Source organism: Sphaeramia orbicularis, chromosome 21, assembly GCF_902148855.1.
Source record: "Sphaeramia orbicularis chromosome 21, fSphaOr1.1, whole genome shotgun sequence".
In the NCBI taxonomy this organism is placed as follows: Eukaryota; Metazoa; Chordata; class Actinopteri; order Kurtiformes; family Apogonidae; genus Sphaeramia; species Sphaeramia orbicularis.
Window position 1 is genome coordinate 2,087,060 of NC_043977.1, and position 18,691 is coordinate 2,105,750.

General features: G+C 40.2%; 1 protein-coding gene across 2 annotated transcripts; it reads right to left on the bottom strand.

Moving 5' to 3' along the window:
- Nucleotides 1–2,521: 2,521 nt before the first annotated feature.
- On the bottom strand, nucleotides 2,522–16,968 carry LOC115412237 (histamine N-methyltransferase A-like). 2 transcript variants are annotated; one of them, XR_003934311.1, is made up of 7 exons: nucleotides 16,725–16,968; nucleotides 14,116–14,168; nucleotides 11,475–11,582; nucleotides 8,456–8,586; nucleotides 7,642–7,735; nucleotides 4,979–5,404; nucleotides 2,522–3,252 (listed from the first exon to the last, which is right to left on the bottom strand). XR_003934311.1 is itself a non-coding variant. In XM_030124625.1 (6 exons), the coding sequence occupies exons 1-6, from the start codon at nucleotides 16,856–16,858 to the stop codon at nucleotides 5,052–5,054; spliced, it is 873 nt and encodes a 290-aa protein (XP_029980485.1). In that variant the 5' UTR covers nucleotides 16,859–16,967; the 3' UTR covers nucleotides 4,677–5,051. The 2 variants fall into 2 exon arrangements, 1 of the variants encoding a protein (XP_029980485.1); XM_030124625.1 differs by lacking the exon at nucleotides 2,522–3,252 and having other exon boundaries at nucleotides 4,677–5,404; nucleotides 16,725–16,967.
- Between the last annotated feature and the right edge of the window lie 1,723 nt (nucleotides 16,969–18,691).

Here is an 18,691-nt window from a genome sequence, read left to right on the forward strand (position 1 = left end):
TTTATAGGTTATTATTATATTTGACTGGTTCTGATCCACTTAAAATCTAATTGGACTGTATGTGTGTGTATGTGGAACCTGAAATAAAATGATTTTGACACCACTGATTGTTAATTTCTTCAGTGTAATTTTTGCAGTTTTTCACAAATTTATCCCAGGGGCCAGACTGGACCCTTTGGTGGGCCGGATTTGGCCCCCGGGCCACATGTTTGACACCTGTGCTCTATGGTTTTCTTTCCCATTGAATCCTGTAGAACTTCCTGGTCACCTGCTGCTGGCACAACACTCAAACCCACAGAATCACTTTTTTCAAAGGCCATAAAAAATATTTGACAAAAAAAAAACATTTAATTTCCACCATTGCATTGTTTTAGAGCAATATAAGGTTATTAATTTTAATAATTTTGTGAATTTTAAAAATGCTTGCCTGATATGTCAAGTCTTGCCTGCACTGGCCCCTCCTCCTTTGACAGATTTGATCAAATCCTGGTCTTTCAGTGGGAGGGGCCACTGCTCTGTCAGTGGGAGGGGCCACCACTGGAGGAGAGTGGGAGGGGCCACGCAGGTGCACTACTGTTGGACAAACCACACTGTCAGTCACTGGAACTGAACACTGGAACAGTTTACCAGTAAACAGACTCCCAGTCATCTGCCTCCTTCAAATCACAACTGAAACACTGGATGAAGGAAAACCAAACCTGGTTCCATCAGTAGATCGTTCTCACTGTTGTTGTTCTGTGGGTTTTTAGGATGTTTTGTCTTTTTGTCAGCTGTCTTCCTAATCACCTGCCCAGGGACTACAGATGGAAATGAGCACTGCTGCTACAATCTGACAGATGTACAGCTGACACTGTTGGAGGTGTTCATTAATATGCACTGTCCCGAAAAATAAATAAATAAATAAATAAATAAATACCAATCTGCTTCATATTGTTTCTGTACTTTTGGTCGGTCAATAAGGCTGATGCTTCAAATGAAGTTCAAAGTTGCAGAAATGAAGGCAAAAACAGAGACTGAGCCTGTTCTGCATGTTTGGAGTCAGTTATGAATGGATTCCACTCAGTTTGAATCTGTACCTGAGAACAGCTGATGTTTTTGTTGTAAATTAACCTTTTATCAGGGAACTGACTATTTTCTCCAGGGTTTGTAAAAGTGAAGACTCACCAACACGACTGACGATTATCGACAGAAAAGGTAGTCTGTCTGATTAGTCGGCTCCTGTCTCCTCAACACGGTCAAAAAAGTGTCAAGAACACAACAATCCGACAACCCCCCCCCCCGATCACCACCAAAATGTACTCATTTCTTCCTTGTGCCAGTACCAACATTTACTGAAAATTTTGTGAAAATCTGTCCATAACTTTTGAATTATCTTGCTAACAAACAAACAAACAAACAAACACGCACACAAAGTGATCACAACAGGTAATAATAATAATTGTGTGCAGTACCTTTGGCGGAGCTGGATTCACATGGAAACTTCTCCTTCACTCATTCATTAGTCCAGGGTCAGTTCTTCATCTTTTCATGGTCATCAGTTATGACCATATTTGGACGTTCAGAGGCTCCGTAGTTACCATGGAAACACCATCATCTTCTTCAACATTGATTCACCAGGAGTTGGATCAATGCCAGTGGATGGACACACTGGGTTTATGTATATTGAATAATTTAAAAAAGTGAACAAAAATGAATAAAAACTTCACAAAATCCTAAATAAAAAGAAAAAACTACATCAAAAAGGATAAAATAAGCAACAAAATGAACAAAAACAACCAAAGTGTTCAATAAAATTAACAAAAATGAAGAATAAACCAACAAAATAATAAGTGACACAGAGAAAATAAGCCACAAACTGAACAAAATTGAAAAAAAATAAAAAAAATAAACCCATGCAGTTGGATCAGTGCCAGTGGATGGACACACTGGACTGAAACAGACACTGTTTATTCAGTTGGATCTGTTTCTGACAGAAGAACCATCAACTGTAATCTGAGCTTTAATGAACATCTACAGGATCAGTGAATTAAATATAGGAAAATATGTGATTTTCACTGAAAAAATACGAAATACAGAGGATAATATTAGAATAAAACTGTGATAAATCATTTGGGAATAGTTGGATAGAGAAAAATTAATTTGGGAACCGACACAAAAGTCAACCTGGGTCTTTCTGGGTTAATGTGACTCTAAACTAGTTCTGTTTCATAATAACAGACAGAATGAATCAGATTCACCCACAGATCTGTTTGTCACCGTGGAGTACAGAAGTAGAAAAACAGAAATAAAAACCAAGGCTCAGAAACAAGTGAATTCAGCTTTATTTGAACCTGAGGAGGCTCAGAGCGATGCACATGTCCATGCAGGACTGGGACTGGGACTGGGACTGGGACTGGGACCGGGACTAGGACCGGGACCGGGACCGGGACTGGGACCAGGACTAGGACTGGGACCGGGACCAGGACTAGGACTGGGACTGGGACCAGGACTAGGACCGGGACTAGGACCGGGACTAGGACCGGGACTAGGACCGGGACTGGGACCAGGACTAGGACTGGGACCGGGACCAGGACTAGGACTAGGACTGGGACTGGGACCAGGACTAGGACCGGGACTAGGACTGGGACCGGGACTAGGACTGGGACCGGGACTAGGACTGGGACCAGGACTAGAACTGGGACCGGGACTGGGACCGGGACTAGGACTGGGACCGGGACCAGGACAAGGACTAGGACCGGGACCAGGACTAGGACTGGGACTGGGTCTAACCTGCTCCTGTCTGTTCTACTGAACTGATCTGGTGTTTGTCAAACTCTGTGATGAAAGTTCTGAACCCAAATGTGTGAGTGTACTTTTGGGAGATGGAAGCCAAATAAATGTGTCATGGGATTAGACTTGGAAATATGTCATTTTGTAAAAAAAAAAAATAAAAAAAAATTTTGGTCATTTATTACTGAAAATCTCCTTTGTATCATTTCAGTATTTTGGTCGCTAAAATATAAAGTGCTTCATATTCATCTCTGCAGTGTTGAAGGTAAGGCCATAGCTGCACACGTTTGAAAAAAGGTCCATAAAATCCATTAAACGTTCTGTGGACTCAGGGTTTGGGTAAGTTTAGTAAGTCAGGAACCATCTGTGATTAATTTGAATCTGATAGGAACTGATTTTATTGTATTAAACTTACAGTGAACTGCTCTGTTAAATGGTTTAAAGACATACATGTATCACATATCTGTGACGTAAGCTTTGCATCTGAAACACGCTGGTCTTGCTCTAAGACACGGCTCTCAAACTCATTTTCTTCCAGGTTCCACATTCAGCCCAGTTTGATCTGCAGTGGGCCGGACCAGTAAAATAATAGCAGAATAGCCTATAAATAATGACAACTCCAAAATTTTAGTGCAAAAAATAACATTAAATGATGAAACTATTTCTATCCAAAACAAAAAGATGTGAATAACTGGAAAAAACTGAAATTTATGAAGAAAAATGAATACAATTTTATTAATATTATGCCTCAATTTATGATTTCTACATGTGCACAGATCTACCAAGGCACAAAACAGGCAGAATATTGTTAAAATTGCACTTATTTTTCTTTAGACATTCCAGGTTGTTCATATTTGTTCAGGTTATTGACATTTTATTGTTAAAGGAGATCAGAATTGAATGTTCTTTGCAATAAATCAAAGAAAAAAAAAATGGTGTTGTCATTATTTAGAGGCATAATATATTTTTCTCACATTAAAGCAAGAAGAAAATTTGGAGTCATTATTTCTAGGTTATTCTGCTGTTATTTTTGAGTTTGATGCCCTTGACTGTTAATATCTTCAGGGTAATTTTTGCATTTTGCACTTCGTACATTCATCTCGCGGGCCAGACTGGAACCTTAGGCGGGCCGGTTTTGGCCCCCGGGACGCATGTTTGACACCTGTGCTCTAAGATGTCACATGACCATCATAAGGATTTTATTTTGCAAACCTAAGTTGTTAAATTCTGATTTATATTTTGCATCTGTATTTTGTATTTTATTTCATGTGTACTGAACAGTGAAAGGTCCGGGTCGTGTGTTGTGTTGAAACTAACACCTGTGTGTGCTGAACTTGGAGAAAAGGTCCGATTCTAAGTAAAAGTGTCTGTTTTGTAGATTTGGTAAAACTGTGGTTAAGGCGAGCTGAGTTAATCTGGGTTATGAACTTAAAAGGGACGTTCTGTGGTCAAGAAATGCTAGCCTAGTTGTGCAAGAGTGTACTTCCTGAAACTCTTTGTGGTTAAACTATGCAGTGTGAGATGAATTATTGGTGCAAATGTCAAACCAAAGTGTGATTAACTCAGGTGAACGTTCAAATGTGGTTTTTCTTAGAGTTAGCTCACGTGGAGTTATTGACGTATGTCTGTGACGTTTTTTACCCAGCAACAATTGTTCAACCAATCATATGTGAATGCTGAATTTATGTAGCCAAATATGGGAATAACTAAACGATGGGAAGTCTTCAAAGAGTGACTGAAGACTATAAAACATAATGAAGAAGATTTTCCTGGGTAGAGACAAATAATGTGTTTGTGAGATACTAATTGATAACTGACTTCTTTCTTTTTTGTAACTTTTTCTATTTTTGCCTGAAGCAATAAATCAAGCTTTGTTTTAACTTTTTAAACCTCAACCCTTCTTTTTGGTGAATTCTTCATTTCTCCTGTTTTGATTCCATCTGAAACATAACTGGTGAGTTAAACATTTGAATAAAGCGACCCCCCTTTGGAGCAGCCCGGATTTGAGCCGGACTCCATTTTACGTAGAACTGGAGTAAGGTGGAGGAACACCGACAGTCATGTGTTTCGCACGGACACGCAGTTTAAGTCGGGGCAACGCGAAAAGAGTACCTGGTGTATCAATTATAAAGATTTCTGACACGGTAATCCATTAACCGAAATTAATTGTGGTTTTTGTGGTTTACTGTTACTGCCGTGTTCAATACATCTGTAAAACTGTGCTTTTGATTGAATGAAAGAAGAAAACATTGAATTCATGCTCATATTTTCCAGACACTTGCTCAGGCATGAATGAGTATAGCGACCAGGCTGCCGTTGAACAGAATCTTGTCATCTTTTTGAACGCTGCACTTGTTCTTCAGGAGCTCTAATATTCCTGCTCTAACCTCTGGGCTGAACGACTGTTGGAAGTTCTCCTGCGCCGTCATGAAGTTCAGCAGCCGAGCTCCGGTGTCGCTGCTGGGACTGAAACATTCAGAGATGTCGAAGCTGTGGGAGATGACGTGTTCCTCGTATTTTAGGCCCAGACTCTTCACACACTCCACAACCTGTGCTGATGAGCGGTAATCTGTGATGGCGCCGGTGCACAGCTCTTTGGCGTACGTCTTCCACAGGATGTCCCAGCCTCCGTTGGCTGGAGAAGACCACAACAGGAAATAGAAAGATTAGGGATGGGAATCGATCAGAATTTAACGATTCCGATTCCATTATCGATTTTGCTTATCGAGCCGATTCCTTATCAATTCTCATTGGGTGAAGGAATAAAAGAGTACAAACGGGTGTGTTTGCATTAACTGTCTGTTATACTTCCATCTGCACAGAAAACAGAGCATATACAGTATGAACTAATAATAGTAGTGAAAGTGAAACTACAGACTCTACTAATTCCTCTATTGCTGCATTTCCACTACGTGAAACCAGTTCGACTCAGCTTGGCTTGTCTCCTGTTGTTGTGCACCTCATTTCCTTTCCTCTACCTTCAGAAACTTGTATTTGAGGGGACACAACGTTTGTTGACCGCACCGGAACCAGAACTGGGCCCAGATGACGGCCTGGTGTTCACTCTGCCGCTACATTCACAAGCACCGCTGAGTAGAGAATCAAATATGTGACATTCCTGTAAATGAATCACATACTGTGGACAAATGTTTGAACAGACTGGAGGGATTCCACCTTTAGAAGAAATGGAAGCTTTGACAGAGTTCAGCTGGACCTGGTGTGGTCTGTTTGGACCTGGTGTGGTCTGTTTAGACCTGGTGTGGTCTGTTTAGACCTGGTGTGGTCTATTTGGACCTGGTGTGGTCTGTTTAGACCTGGTGTGGTCTATTTGGACCTGGTGTGGTCTGTTTAGACCTGGTGTGGTCTATTTGGACCTGGTGTGGTCTGTTTAGACCTGGTGTGGTCTGTTTAGACCTGGTGTGGTCTATTTGGACCTGGTGTGGTCTGTTTAGACCTGGTGTGGTCTATTTGGACCTGGTGTGGTCTGTTTGGACCTGGTGTGGTCTATTTGGACCTGGTGTGGTCTGTTTAGACCTGGTGTGGTCTGTTTGGACCTGGTGTGGTCTGTTTAGACCTGGTGTGGTCTATTTGGACCTGGTGTGGTCTATTTGGACCTGGTGTGGTCTGTTTAGACCTGGTGTGGTCTGTTTGGACCTGGTGTGGTCTGTTTGGACCTGGTGTGGTCTGTTTAGACCTGGTGTGGTCTGTTTGGACCTGGTGTGGTCTGTTTGGACCTGGTGTGGTCTGTTTAGACCTGGTGTGGTCTGTTTAGACCTGGTGTGGTCTGTTTGGACCTGGTGTGGTCTATTTGGACCTGGTGTGGTCTGTTTAGACCTGGTGTGGTCTGTTTGGACCTGGTGTGGTCTGTTTAGACCTGGTGTGGTCTGTTTGGACCTGGTGTGGTCTGTTTAGACCTGGTGTGGTCTGTTTGGACCTGGTGTGGTCTGTTTGGACCTGGTGTGGTCTGTTTAGACCTGGTGTGGTCTATTTGGACCTGGTGTGGTCTGTTTAGACCTGGTGTGGTCTGTTTGGACCTGGTGTGGTCTGTTTAGACCTGGTGTGGTCTATTTGGACCTGGTGTGGTCTGTTTAGACCTGGTGTGGTCTATTTGGACCTGGTGTGGTCTGTTTAGACCTGGTGTGGTCTGTTTGGACCTGGTGTGGTCTGTTTGGACCTGGTGTGGTCTGTTTAGACCTGGTGTGGTCTGTTTGGACCTGGTGTGGTCTGTTTAGACCTGGTGTGGTCTGTTTGGACCTGGTGTGGTCTGTTTGGACCTGGTGTGGTCTGTTTAGACCTGGTGTGGTCTATTTGGACCTGGTGTGGTCTGTTTAGACCTGGTGTGGTCTGTTTGGACCTGGTGTGGTCTGTTTAGACCTGGTGTGGTCTATTTGGACCTGGTGTGGTCTGTTTAGACCTGGTGTGGTCTATTTGGACCTGGTGTGGTCTGTTTAGACCTGGTGTGGTCTGTTTGGACCTGGTGTGGTCTGTTTGGACCTGGTGTGGTCTGTTTAGACCTGGTGTGGTCTGTTTGGACCTGGTGTGGTCTGTTTAGACCGTTTCTGCCTCAACACCATGTTGTCTTCATTCTGACCAAAACAATGCAGCGTACATGTGACATCATCGCGCATGCGCAACGAAGGCGGAATCGTTAAGCAGGCAGGCAAACGATTCCAAGGAATCGAGCTACTGGGATCTGGTTCTCAAAAAGAACCGGTTCTCGATTCCCATCCATAAGAAAGATCACAGACAGGAAACACAAAGACAAAACGCTTGGCCTTCTAACGACTTCCTGCACAGAAGTGTTCTTTAGAAAACATCACAAAACCATCATGGAACATTTTAGATTTAAACAACCAAATATTACAAATTCACCTGCTTCGACGATGATCATCAACCTGCCGTTGGCCTTCAAAAGGCTGTGGAAGAACTTAATGGATCCAGCAAGGTCCTCCACATAGTAGATCATCTGTTTAACAAACAAGTTACAAAGGAAGGACACAAACTTTAACCCTCTGGGTGAAAACACACATATGGTTTGTGCAGTACAGGGTTAAAGGGAACCACAGGAGGCTTTGGGAGTCACTGATATCGTACAAATGGTTTATTCTAGGGATGCACAAGAACTATTGGCATCGATAATTATTGATCTGATATTAAAAAAAATGACGTCATTCAGATAATTCTGATAATTAAAGTTTACACTGATAAATACAGCCCATAATAATAAATGTAAATTGTTTAGATTTGGTGCATTTCACCAGTACACAGTGCATGTTGTTGCCTTGGCAACTGCCATAAAAACTAAGAACAACAAGAAGCAGAAGCAGAGGTGTGGATCAGTCCACTGTTTGTCAGTCAAAGGGTTTTCAGATCCAGATCCAGACCCAGACCCAGACCCAGACCCAGATCCAGTGGTTGTTTTGTCTGTTTTGTTCCAACAGCAGCAGAAGAAGAGGGACATTCAAAAACGCTGAACGTTTAACGGAGTTTAACACTGACTGGAAATAAGAAGAAAAGAACTGGAATCATTGGAACTATTGGGGTTTGGTATCGGTATCGGTTACGAGAAGCAGGAAGTTATCGGTATCGGTTGTAAAAAAACAATTATCGTGCATCCCTAGTTTATTCCAAATCCAAATCATTTGGGCCAAACCATCATCATTATACAGGTATAAACCAAATGTACCTGAATCATGTGAATGAAGTCGAACTTCTTCGCGTCTCCTTTTGCTTTCACTTGAGTCTCATACTCTTCACTTTTCATGATATGGAAAGAAAATGGGATCTTCTGAAGGTTGGGGGTTTTGGCGATCAGTGCTGTGATGTGGACAGAAAAGAGACAAGAGGAAAAGAAAACAGGACTGGTTACACTGGTCAGAAAGGATTTGGCTACAGCGAGATCATGAAGACAGCGAAGGTCTGATGGACGACTGGGATCAGATGTCGTACGTCCATAAACAATTTTTCAAGAATCTCCTTTTCCAAAACTATCAGTTAGAATGACTTAATACTTGTTGTGGAACATCTTTGGGGTGAGGTCTACCCAGTTTGTTCAAAGAATTGGGAAATAGCGATTTTTGAATTTTTTAAACCTTCCAAATCTCCATTGGTTTATAATGGGACACATTTCAAAGAGTTATAACTTTAAAACAGCTGCAGATATTGATCTAATTTCTATTGATAATAGATAGGAAGTCACATATGGGCTTTAATTTGGTACCATGACCTTTGACCTTGAAAGGTCAAACAAATGTCAGTTAATGTCTTTAAACATGCCGTTGGACTACAGGAGCCTTGGTCTGGTCTTTTTTCAGGGGTTGGACTTGACCCTTTAGTCCCAGTGAAAGGAACTGTTAAAGGTGGGCTCTGAGGTGTTTTCCTGGAGCATTTTTTACTCTATTCCTTAAAATCCCCTTCACACTCCGATTACAACTAATTAATTAAATGCTCTAACACAAAAATTTAAAAAAAAATCAGTCACCTGTGGAACAGACAGGACTGAAAAAACACCATCCAATCATTTTTAGCATCCACTGGAAATGATTGAACAGTGATATGTCTATCAAACTCAACTGCCATTGGCCCCTCCCCCCTCTGTTCGTGCCCCTCTTTGAGCAGGAATCGAGCGTTCCCAAAGGAAGCGCTTGTACAGGAAGTGAAGCCAGAACCTGGTTATATTAGTTCTATTAGGATGGAAGGTTCACCAGTAAACTGTTTAGTCACAACATAAACCAGTAGGAAATGGAACGTTAGTCCCATAGGTCTGAACTGGGACTGTTCTGGAAGAGTGGGGGGGTTACAGGAGACTGAAGGAGGTATGCATGGATGCACCAGCAGGAGGCTCAGCCGGGGCCAGAGTCGGTGTCAGAGCCTGTGCCTGTGTAGGAGACGGAGCTGTGGCCGGGCCGGACCGTAGACGGCGTCAGAGCTGGGGACAGAACAGAGCCTCCGCCGGCGAATTGTTGCTGTGCAGCTGTGACACAAATCGTATTAAATGGGAGTTGAATGTGTGACTTTAAATCTGGCTCTAAAGACACGTTGGATGAACATCATAAATCATACATCATGAACCAAACTGGGGGATGAAAAATGTAATGTTACAAGTTGTTTTGCTTGAAGAGTTTTTTTTATTTTTGCAAGTCTTCAGTTATATTCTGAGTTCTATTTTCCAACTGTATCTTGTATTTTTCTTTTAGAGGTACTGAACAGTCAGGTTTGGTTCATGTGTGTAGTTTAGATGAACTCACACCTGTCTGAGCTGAACTCAGAGCAGAGGTCAGATTCGACCTAAAAGATCTAATTTTACAGCTTTAGAAGGTAGCTGTGGTAAAGAGAGTCCAGCAGAAAAACCTGAATACAAACTAGGGGATTTTTGTGGTCCAGACATGCTAGCCTAACAGTGCAGTTGCAAAGCTAAAGCTGTGCACATGCAAAAGCATGTGCTTTTCTTAGAATTAGCTGATGGAGTGACTGACATGTTCTGCCCAGTAACTACCATTAACCAATAACAAGCAGACGACAGATGATGTCATTGAATAATGGGAGTGTCCAGAGTCACTAAAGACTAGAAAAAGTAATAAAGGAAACTCTTTATTGGCAGCTTTTTTCTTTTTCTCTCTGTGACGAAATGTGTGTGTGATGCTAGATTTTTTTTGTAACTTTTGCCTGAAGCAATAAACCAAGCTGTTGTTTGAACTTTTTAAAACCTCAAACCTTCTTTTTTGGTGAGTTCTTCCATTTCTCCTGGTTTGGTCCGTCCATCCAAAACGTAACTGGTGAGTTAAACTTAAATTACGTGACCCCCCCTCTGGTAAGCAGCCTAAATGGAGTAGTGAAAGAGTCACTGATTTTAGTACTTTGCACACACGTAGACGTTGTCCAGGAATCAGCAAAGTCACTTTTCTGGGGAAGAAAAATGGAAAAATCTGGAACAATGATCCATTCAACAAACATAACTGTGGTTTTTTGAGATCATTGGGCTACGTGTTACACAGCACTCATGAACCCTCGGGAACAAACCTTGTGTGTGCCAATACTCTGGAGGCGTGGCTTCGGAGGGACGTCTGAAGAAAGGGGTTTGGACTTTTGAATTGAGTATTTTCAAACTGTAGCTTGCTTGAACCGTTTTTCTAAGATCTCATACTCCACCTTTAATGCTTCAGCAGAACCAGACACTTTGGACAGTTTCATGTTCCAAACTTTGTGGGAACAGTTTTGGGTTTGTTCTTCCCTGTTCCAACATGACTGACACCAGTGAACAAAGTAACTTCCATAAAGACATGGATGAGTGAGTCTGGTGTGGAGGAACTGGACTGACCTGCAGAATCCAGACCTAAACCTCATGAAACACCTTTGGGATGAACTCTAGTGGGGACTATGAACCAGGTCTTCCATCAGGTCCGGACCTCACAAATGCACTTCTACAGTAATGGTCAAACATTCCCATGAAAACGCTCCTAAACCTTGTGGAAACCTTAAGACTTGAAGCTGTTTTGGCTCCAAATGATGCAACATGTGCATATGGAACCCTACGGTCAGATGGAGTCATTAAAGTTCAGGTGTAAACAGGCAGACGGCCCAATACTGTGGAGAGGACTTTCAACATGTATAATGAAGATGATGGGGATTCTGATCATCACCATGGTAACAGGTTTGATCAAAAACATTTGGAGAACAGACAGAAACATGAGAACATAAATGAGAACCTTTGAATCCGTCTGTGAGTGGACCGCTGCCCTCCACGATGTCTGCAGTAACAGGAACAGAAGGGAAGGCCGACTGCAGGAGGGTGAGCATCTGCACGTCCACCTGCCCTGGAACCAACACACAAACAGTCACATCCTCCAGTCACATGACCTCACAACCTCCAGTCACATGACCTCACATCCTCCAGTCACATGACCTCACTGCTTTAAAGACACACCCTAAAGTCTCAGTGTGTACTTGTAAATACAACAAATATGAGAACACTCTGAACTTCATTCATTCATTTTCCAAACCACTTAATCCATGAAAGGATCTAAGTCTGGACTTAGATCCAGGTCCTTCTTGATGGGAGGAGCCAGTGCTAACCGCTGTTAACTTAGTTCAGGTTCATTTGACTTCATTATTATGAGACAAACAGAGGGAGACAAGGACAAACTGTTCCTACTTCAGTTTTATCGTTTTATCGTCAGGGCTTTGAAAGTCTTCAAAAGTCTGGAATTTTTATTTGGGTGAAGAGGAAACACCCTGATCATGTCGGACAATGAAGGCCTTAAATAAGTAAAGCTACTGAGTAACAGTGGAATAAGGAAATGAACCTTTGGTTGAATCAGTTTTATAGGTGTTGGATCAGACCCAATAGTCCATTTGGATTTGTCATGATTGGACTTTTATGATCAGATCCTGGTGGTTAAATATTTCCACTTAAATTCACATTCTTACACAGTAGAAGGACTTTCTTTACTGCAGTTTATTATCTGAAACTATATTTGGATGATGGGCTTTACATGACTCTGACATATCCCCTGGAAATGCCTTTAATTATATCTTACTTTTACCAACATGTTGGCTAGGAATAAAAAAAGCTGCTTTATATTTAACCCTTTAATATATGAATTCTGAAAAAAAAAAGTATCTAGATTTTTTTAGATTGATTCTATTTCTCAAAATTAGGCTAAAGTTTAAATGCACTTTGAATTTTTTAAAAATATGGTTTTATTCAGAAGATATTGAACCTCCTCAGACCCAGGAAAGGACCAGTTTAGGTTTATTTAAATTAAATAATTACTGATATTGGAAACATCATGATGCAGCAGTTTATTCAGATGCATTTTTACACATTTTTAATGGAATGTCCTTTATGGTGGACAGTTGTTTGTTTGTTTTGTCTAAATCTGTGAACCTCTTGTCTAGTCGAGGACAGTAAACCCATGTGTGGGTCTGAGGAGGTTCACCGTAGCAGATCCCAGATCAGTCCACATTCTCCAACTCAGATGGTCCTTTAGTTCACTGTCTGTCTGAGGGTCTGTACAGACTGGACCCATGTGGTTTGGACTACAGTACCTTTAGAACCCTTTGGAACATCAGTTCAACTGTGGGTCATGAAAGAGTTAAAGACTGATGAGTATTTGAGGAGAGCCCTGAGTGGCTGTAGATGCTGTACATGAACACATGGTCTGTGACTCATCCTGGGTGAATGAATCCACCACAAACAGAAGGTCAGACATGTCTATCTGACCTTCAGAGAAAACAGTGGAGGTTGAATTCAATGGGCTTTTATTGGCTCAGAGCTGGGAAGAGTTCCCTGCAGCTCTACGACACCTCCACTGTCACATGTTTTTCTAACTTGGTGTGAGTCCTTCATGTGGACGTCAGACAGAGCTCACACACTGGTCCAGGCCCAGAAAAAAACATACCATTGTTTCCAGTCCAGGTTTTCTCATTGGATTCTGATACTTTGACACATGCTCTTCATCTGGAATTTTGACTCAAATTCAACATGGCCATCAAAATTCCAATATGGTCGCCAAAATACCTCCAAAGTAAAAAAACAAAAAAAACAAAAAACTGGAAGAAGCCAATTAGATGAAATGCTGATTTTTTCTCACTAATTTGTAACGATAATAGCCAGTAAACATGACCCAAATAGTTTGTCGGATGCCTCAGCAGTACGCCGTTGATGGTTCAATCCAATATGGCCGCCGGGCCCACCATGCTGTTTGGAAAATAGCTCTGTCTCCTGGTCTGGTGGACGTGCAAATATAAATGTGGTGTCTATCCTTGGGTTTTCAGGGGTCAGAAATCCAAATATATCATCAGATTCAAAATTAGATCTGTAGCTCATGACATAAATTCAAGATGGCCACCAATGACGACATCCGGGATCCGTTTGTTGGTGTTTCTCATGTTCTACAACATTTATAAAAACTATTCTAGGGACAAGTTTCAGCATCAAGGAATTTGTTTATCTTCTATTTTACAGTCATATACTCACTTTATGTACCATGAAAAAAATGGAAGTTTCATCCAATGAGCTTCTTCCAGATAACATTTGAGGTATTTTGGCAGCCATATTGGAATTTTGACGGCCATATTGAATTTGAGGCTAAATTCCAGATGGTCCCAGAGCTTATTTTGAAGAGCATGTGTCAAAGTAAAAAAACATAATAATAAACATATAATAAACAGAATCCAATGAGAAAACCTGGACTGGACCAACTGTCCGTTTGTTCCTGGACTGGACCTGTCTGTCAGTGTAACCAGATTAAAAGACAAAACTGTCTCATCAACCTAAAACTAAACCCCCATCATCCAGTCTACAGGTGTGTGTGTGTGTGTGTGTGTGTGTGTGTTGTCATTTACCTCCTCCACTGCCCACTCCCAGTACATCCAGGCTGCTTTTACCTGCTCCAATTCTGCATCAACACAACAAACACAACAGTTGAACCATAAATATGTGGACTCTGAACTCCTGGTGTCAATATGAAGGCGACTGTATGGCAATAATACCAGTTTGGGGTTTTTTTGGAAACATTGTAGTGTTTTATAAGATAAGACTTTATTGATCCCATCATGAGAATATTTCACAGTTAACAGCAGAAACATACAACACACAAGTGCAAAGAAAAAGACAGGTAGAAAAAAAAACACAAGTGAAATTTAAAATGAAATATAAAAGAAAATGAGAAATTTGGTATTTTATATAAATATTTATATAAACAGAGAATTAGAATTAAAAATGTCTGAAAGTGTAGATGCTTCAGATCTGTTTTCTGATGCTTCTTGGTTCTCTTCCACTGAAACACAGTTTCTGCTCTTGTATCTGGGTGCTTCTGTGAAACTGGGTTTATTTAGTATCTGTCAGTGTTCCATCTGTTTAGACCCAATAATCAAAGGTAAATGTAGACAGATTTACCCCCAGGATGGACCTAATGATGACCTCAGACAAATGTGCAAAAATTATATTCTTGCTCTGATCCATCCCATAATTAATGAATTTATAATCAAATACTGGGTCCAAAAATAGGACCCAAATATGGACATTAAATCTGCCTAGGTGTCAGTGCATTAGATGTGTAAACATGTGTAAATGCTCTTCTATAGACTCTAAATACAGACACTGTGTTCACTGTGTGGATCCTAGTGGTTTTTCTAATCCACACATGTGGGTTTGGCATCAGTCTCAGTCTCATTCCAGGTTTGGTGTGGAACCCATAGTGTCCACTGGTGTTACATACAGAACCGGAACATTTAAACGCATATAAATCAACAGTGATTTTTCAACAGCGGTCATTTTTGTCAAACACTCTGCTCTGAATCATTAGTTCAATTCCAAAAATGCACCTGTGAGAGAATAAAGAGATATTAGAAAAAATAATAGTGTGTAATTTTCGTGTCCTTTTGATCGTGTTACATACAGATTTGTGTATTAAATATAATGTAAAATAATATAAAAATGTGTTTTATCTAGAGACATCATGCTTAATATAAAGTTAGAAAAAATTAGGTGCACCCTAAATAACTCTATCAATAAATTTGACTAAATATGGGAGCCTCTGTTACACTGTGTGAATATGTTGCCTGGCCTGGAACTTTAAAAACATTTTAGGTGTTTGTATTGTTATTGGCCTGTTTCATTTATTTATTTATTTATGTTCTTTCCTCCTTTAATGGTACCAGAATGCACTGTCTTGACTGTCTTTGTGTGTCTTGTTTGTATTGCCTTTTTGTTTTTGTGGGTTTTTTTCCCCTGGGTTCTGTCTGTTCAGCATGTCCAGTGTCAGTCTTTGTATTATGAATACAAAGCTTGAAATTATAAATGTGAAACTTGTGAAATGAAAACTTCTATAAATGTTGAAAAGTTCTATAAATAAAGTTTAAAAATAAAAAGTGTTTTATCTGAGAAATAGTTTCTTTTTTTCCTCAGTAAATATTTCTTTTTCAAATCGACTCAAACCTGCTCCATAAGTCGTCTACATCTGTTTGGATGTTTAACCCTCTGTCCTGTTTTTAGGACCAGTTTTCTTAGAAACATCCTCATATTTTCTGTGTTCACTTTAATCTGACTTCAGTCTGAAGTAGACGAATCACACCATGAGCACAGATCACATCAGTGCATAAGTTCATTTCAGCTGCTGTTTAAAACTGAAGCTCCTGGACTTCAGCCACAGTGACCTCATATTACATCTGACACACTGAGGAGGACGGACTACGAGGACATGGAGCCATTCATAAAACCCACCCAGTCCAGTCCAGTTCAGGTCAGGTCATTAGTGGATGTAGGAAATGAACAGAAGGACAAATAGAATCATTTATCCAGTAGAGTCATTATATCAGCTCTGGTACCGGTTCTGACTCCGATGGAAAAGCTTATTATAGACTTCATACTCATTAGACCAATAGTCGTTTATTTGAGCTGCAAAGACACATAAACATACCTGTTTACAGACAAAGAAGTGTCTTATTCATGTATTTTTTCTCCTGCGCAGTCATTATATCAGCTCTGTCGTCAGTTTTGAAAATGCATTTGAAAAGTTTCTTCTTCTGACTCATTATTCGGTCAGTGGTTCTGTTTTTTTTGAGCTGCACAGACACATACACACACCTGTTTACAGACAAAGAAGGGATCATTTTATGTATTTTTTCTTCTACACAGTCAGTATATCAGCTCTGGTACCGTTCTGACTCAGATGGAAAGGCTTATCATAGACGTAATACTCATTATTAGATCAATAATCATTTTTTGAGCTGCACAAAGACATAAACATACCTCCTACAGACAAAGAAGTATCTTATTTATGTATTTTTTCTCCTGCGCAGTCATTATATCAGCTCTGTCGTCAGTTTTGAAAAAGCATGTGAAAAGTTTCTTCTTCTGACTCATTATTCGGTCACTTGTTCAGTTTCTTCGAGCTGCACAGACACATACACACCTGTTTAACACATAAAAGGACTCAGATGTCCTTATTTACCTTTTTAATTCTCCGGGCAGGATGTCATGAGCGAACTGCACAATGGCCTGGTGTTCTCCTGAATGTTCCAAGTAGAACTGGAAGCTCTGGACGCAGCTGCCCTCGTAGCAGGTCTGCTTCACTTCTGCAGCCATGACCACGTCCTGCACAGAACCACAACTCAAAGGAACAGAGAAGACCGGAGTGGATGAAGAACAGCCTGTTTTAGAGACGCTGCTGTTGGTTTGAAGGCTTTTATCTGCAGTGCATGGGTCAGGGGTGGGACAGCGGAGCCAGGAGAGGCCCCGCCCCTTTGGCTGCAGCGCTGAAGTACTTTCCCTCCCACTTGAGGCCTCATGAGCTTTTGTTGCGCAACTTCTATGAACTTTGTATGCACTGGCAGCTGCGACCTGAAAGGAGTCTCCATTATCATGTCCCAGAAACAGCATCGAAAGTATCAACACATCCAGAGTTTTTATGTCGTGAAAAAGGACGACAACTGAAAACACAACAATGAAATGTTCGTCTTTTTTTTTTACTTCCTTGTATCCTGAGAGCTTTAACTGATGGTCCATTCTGTTCAGTTTCATATTAATCTTACTGGTTTTACCCTAAATTACTGCACAGAGGTGTGGGGCAGTACATACAAAAGCTCACCAGATCCACTTTTCATCCTGCAAAAAAGAGCTATCAGGATAATCCACAATCCACTTTTTGTAAAGTCTAAAATAATAAAATTTAATATGGTTGAATTCCAAACAGCACAATTTCTGTACAAAGCCAGAAAGAATCTATTACCAAAGCATTTACAGAAAATGTTTCAGGAAAGAGAAAGAGGGGATAAATGAAGAGAAATGACACATTTTAAGATACAAAGATGTCGAACCACAAAGAGAAGATTCTGTTTATCCAATAATGGTGTTAGACTATGGAACAGACTGAGTGTGGAGCTGAAACAATGTCCAAACATCCAACAGTTTAAAAACAAATACAAACAAATGATTTTTACTAAATACAGAGAAGAAAGGACCTGAAGGGGGGGATCTGGTGGTTTTTCATAGTGGGGCATTGACACATATGTGCTGATAATATCTAGTTTAAATATGAATATATGAATATATTATTACTATATTACTATAGAGGACAATATAGAATATTATATGTATTTATATTATACACGTATGTGCTTTTTTGTTTGTTTTTTTAGTTTTTATTAATATCTGGTAGGATAAGTTGTAAATGGGTATTATCATATTAGCGTATATAGGAAAAAGGATGTGTGCTATTGTTATACTATTATTATTATTTTAATATTCATACAAAATAATAATTGCTATATAGTGATCATAAGGAATAGATATTGGGGGTAGGAGTATATAAGCTTTTACTTCTTCCTACTCCTTTTCGAGCATGTATAATTCCATTTCATTTGTTTTATTTATCTTATTTTTATTAATATTATTATTCATTATTTATTATTACATTTATTTATTTATTTATTTATTTACTTATTTATTGTGGTTTGTTTGCTTATCAATTATTTATGTGCCAGTATTTATATTTTGTTGGTTCATTTTTGTTTTTTTTTTCACTGTCTACATGTTCGAAATAAAGATTTAATTCATTCATTCATTCATTCATTCATTCACAGATGCTGAATTATGGTCTTTTTATTTTCTCATGTTCCTGTTGAACTTCTTCAGAACTGCAGATCATCAGATACTGACAGACCAGGGCCTGTAGTCCTACAGATTCTTAGTGCAGAGTTGCTCCTAGTGCCCAAATAATAAGAAAATTCTTAGAATCATGATGTTTTCTTAGAATTTCCCCTAAAAATTAAGAGTAGATCCCAATAAAGATCAAAGCTATTCCTAAAGAACCTTAGCCTTTAAGAGAGCTCCTAAGGTCAGATCTGTTCAGAGCAGGAAGAGGACTTTTAAGGGGAAGAGGAGTTCCTTAAGCAGAGGACCAAATGGAAGAGGCAGGAG